This window comes from Electrona antarctica (assembly GCF_951216825.1).
Source record: "Electrona antarctica genome assembly, contig: scaffold_26, whole genome shotgun sequence".
In the NCBI taxonomy this organism is placed as follows: Eukaryota; Metazoa; Chordata; class Actinopteri; order Myctophiformes; family Myctophidae; genus Electrona; species Electrona antarctica.
In genome coordinates, this window is record NW_027636995.1 from 272,501 (window position 1) to 275,245 (window position 2,745).

The 2,745-nt window shown below is 41.5% G+C and overlaps 1 protein-coding gene across 1 annotated transcript in view; it reads left to right on the top strand.

Annotated features, from left to right (window-relative positions):
• trim8b (tripartite motif containing 8b) overlaps nucleotides 1-2,745 on the top strand; it is a 36,888-nt gene that overhangs the window by 25,189 nt on the left and 8,954 nt on the right. Inside the window, exon 6 of the mRNA XM_079532302.1 lies at nucleotides 1,106-1,221. Within this exon, the coding sequence (XP_079388428.1) occupies nucleotides 1,106-1,221 (116 nt within the window). The remainder of the gene's footprint in view (nucleotides 1-1,105; nucleotides 1,222-2,745) is intronic.

Here is a 2,745-nt window from a genome sequence, read left to right on the forward strand (position 1 = left end):
TCTATGCCGAATTGAAGTGGACTCGGACCCAGACTTTTTTTTCCTCCCTGGAAATAAAAACGTCTGGGTTTCCGAGGCTACGCGTTACCAGACTGTCGCCTCTCGCAATTTTCCTAATACTTCCATCATACAGTCTGGAGCAACGGAAGAGCTGTCATGAGTCAAATATAAAGCGAAAGTGGAGCCTCCTATACCCACTTCCGTTTGGTCTTTACAGTCGCGCACATTTATCCTAATATAAGTAGAAAACATCTAAGCATATATAGCTTGCTGCTTAGCAGAAAAGGAAATACAATAATAAAATAAAATGTAAAGATAATTTAAAATATATTTTCGGGAAATGCCAGCTTCCTTACTCGGATTTGGGGAGGTGTAGTTCCAGACTCTATATAGCATTCGGAGATTGTGGAATAGAGAGTATGCACATGCATGATTTTCCCATCAGGACACGCCCCCCTCATCTAGACAGAGTGGCAAAACATTGAGTGTTGGAGTTTGGAAGCGCTCGTTGGAAATCACTCAACCGTCCTGCATGTTTCTAAATGTCACATAATGCAGGAGGCAGCAAAATGTTGTGTTATTGAAAACAAGCACTTCCAAACTCTGACACTGAAAAAATAATCAAATGCAGGGCATTTCTTGACAGAAAGTAGCTCATACCGTTTCTATGGTGGATTTTTATGAAACAAAAACTTTGCAGATAGAGGATAATTCAAGCTTTTCGTACAGCTGCAATGTTTGAGTGAGTTTAACATTGTTTAATGCAATCAGACAGGACTTTTCTGTTTGGATGAATGGGCTGTCAAGGCCAGAAAGTAGTTTTTTGCCACTCAGTGGGCGTTCCCGCATAACTTCCAGGTACGATGATGTCACGCGCATACCCTCTATAGTTGTCTGGCTATACGCGAGACCAGTTCTTCCCTAACTATCAGAACCTTTTATTGTATAAAATGTATAGCCTACAGTAGTCAGGACCTCCTGGAAGAACACAGGTATTGTTGTCATGTCATGTTCCCAAAGGGGTGACTTTGTCTGTCTTTAACGTGTGTGCGTGTCTGTGTATGTGTGTGTGTACGCGTGTGTGTGCGCGTGTCTTGACTTGCAGGTCCCAGGCGTGTGTGGGCAGTGCGCTCCCTCCTTACAAAGTGGGCAGTCTGAACTCCAAGCTGTTCCTGTCGGAGCTCTCCAAGAGAGAGAAGAGCCTGAGGAGAACCCTGGAAGGTATTTATACGCAGATAATAAGCTCCCAACATCCTGGACACGGTGCAGGTCACCGTCTGGGTTAAAACTAACATATCAGTGGTGGCGCACTGATGCAGTGTTTGTTCTTGGCAGCACATTTAGATTTTAGTTTTAGTCATAGTCTCTTAAATGGATTTAGTCACCCAGAATGTTTTGGTGTTAAATATCGTGAGATTTTAGTGTATTGTATTTTGGCGGGCCTTGACGCTGTCGTAATGACTGTTTTTACACTTGCTGAAAATAGCAGATCTACAAGCTACAAGCTTGCAACCAAGTATAAAATGACTTATACTGGATCTCTCTTCCACTATAGTCCCTCCCTAACATGGCCTGAGGCCGATCCTAAAAAAAGTCTTCTAAATCCTAAACCTTTTCTGAAAAACCTATGTTTCTATGTCTGTGGTCCTCAAACTATATTCCTATTTGGCCGCCGACCTCCATTTTTCCAAAAATACCAGATCTACAAGCTCGTAGCTTGTCCGCGGGACACATACCACACAATCGGGTCATTGTGGTTTACGAGCAGGAAGCTAGCTTCCAGCCTGTGTTACTTCCGTGTTGCATAAAGCATAAGATGCCACTTGGCATCTTTATCGCAGCCTAAAATGAAACGGGTCAATTTGGTTTCATTTTACGCTCTCAAGAGTTACATTGTTGTTAAACATCCTGCATTTCTTAAGAAGTCTACACAATTATAGAGAATGTCAAATAATTGTTATTTTTTATCAACATTTCAATACAGCATGTAATTGTGGACAAATAACTTAACCGACAACAAAATATTGTTTCGTCTCGGGTCTGAGAGGCTAAATGTGACCAGATTTGACTGAAGAAGACCTCCTAGGTCGAAACGTTGGATTATTGTCAATAAATATACAGCATTGTGGCTACGTGTGTGCGGCCTTTTTTCTCATTTTTACTTATTTACTGCCTTAGGCCAGCACCTCACCAACACTGGTGTGCGCCCTTTCCTGTTCTGTCTACAGATTTGACTGAGAGCCTGCCATCGCGCAACCTCCAGCTTTTCACCAGAGGATAAAAACCATTATTTATTTTATCCAAAATGAGTTAATAGCACAGGCAGGCTCTTCACATACTAGAGCATGTCTGAAATAAGTGTCAGAGCTGAAATCGACATGTGAATATGAAATAAATGCTTAATCATGTAGCTAGGTGTAATGTTAGAGTCCACAGAAGTGAACCTTTCAAGCCATATCTCCAAAACTGGTGGGTCAAACTGAACAACCAATATGTAAATTTGAAGCTATGATTCCCTGCTTTCATATGACATGAAAAAAACTAAAATAAAAAAAAATCCAATGGCAGTCCCTCAGACAAATTTAGTCACAAATGTCATCAGATGGTTATCCGTGTGGCTCAAATGCCAAATATGTAATGGACCCTTGATATGAAAAGGGTTGAAAACCACTGCACCATGTCGACATTCAAGTGCAACTATCAGAAGTAACCCAGGTGAAGTAATGCGACATCGTTGCAACTAAA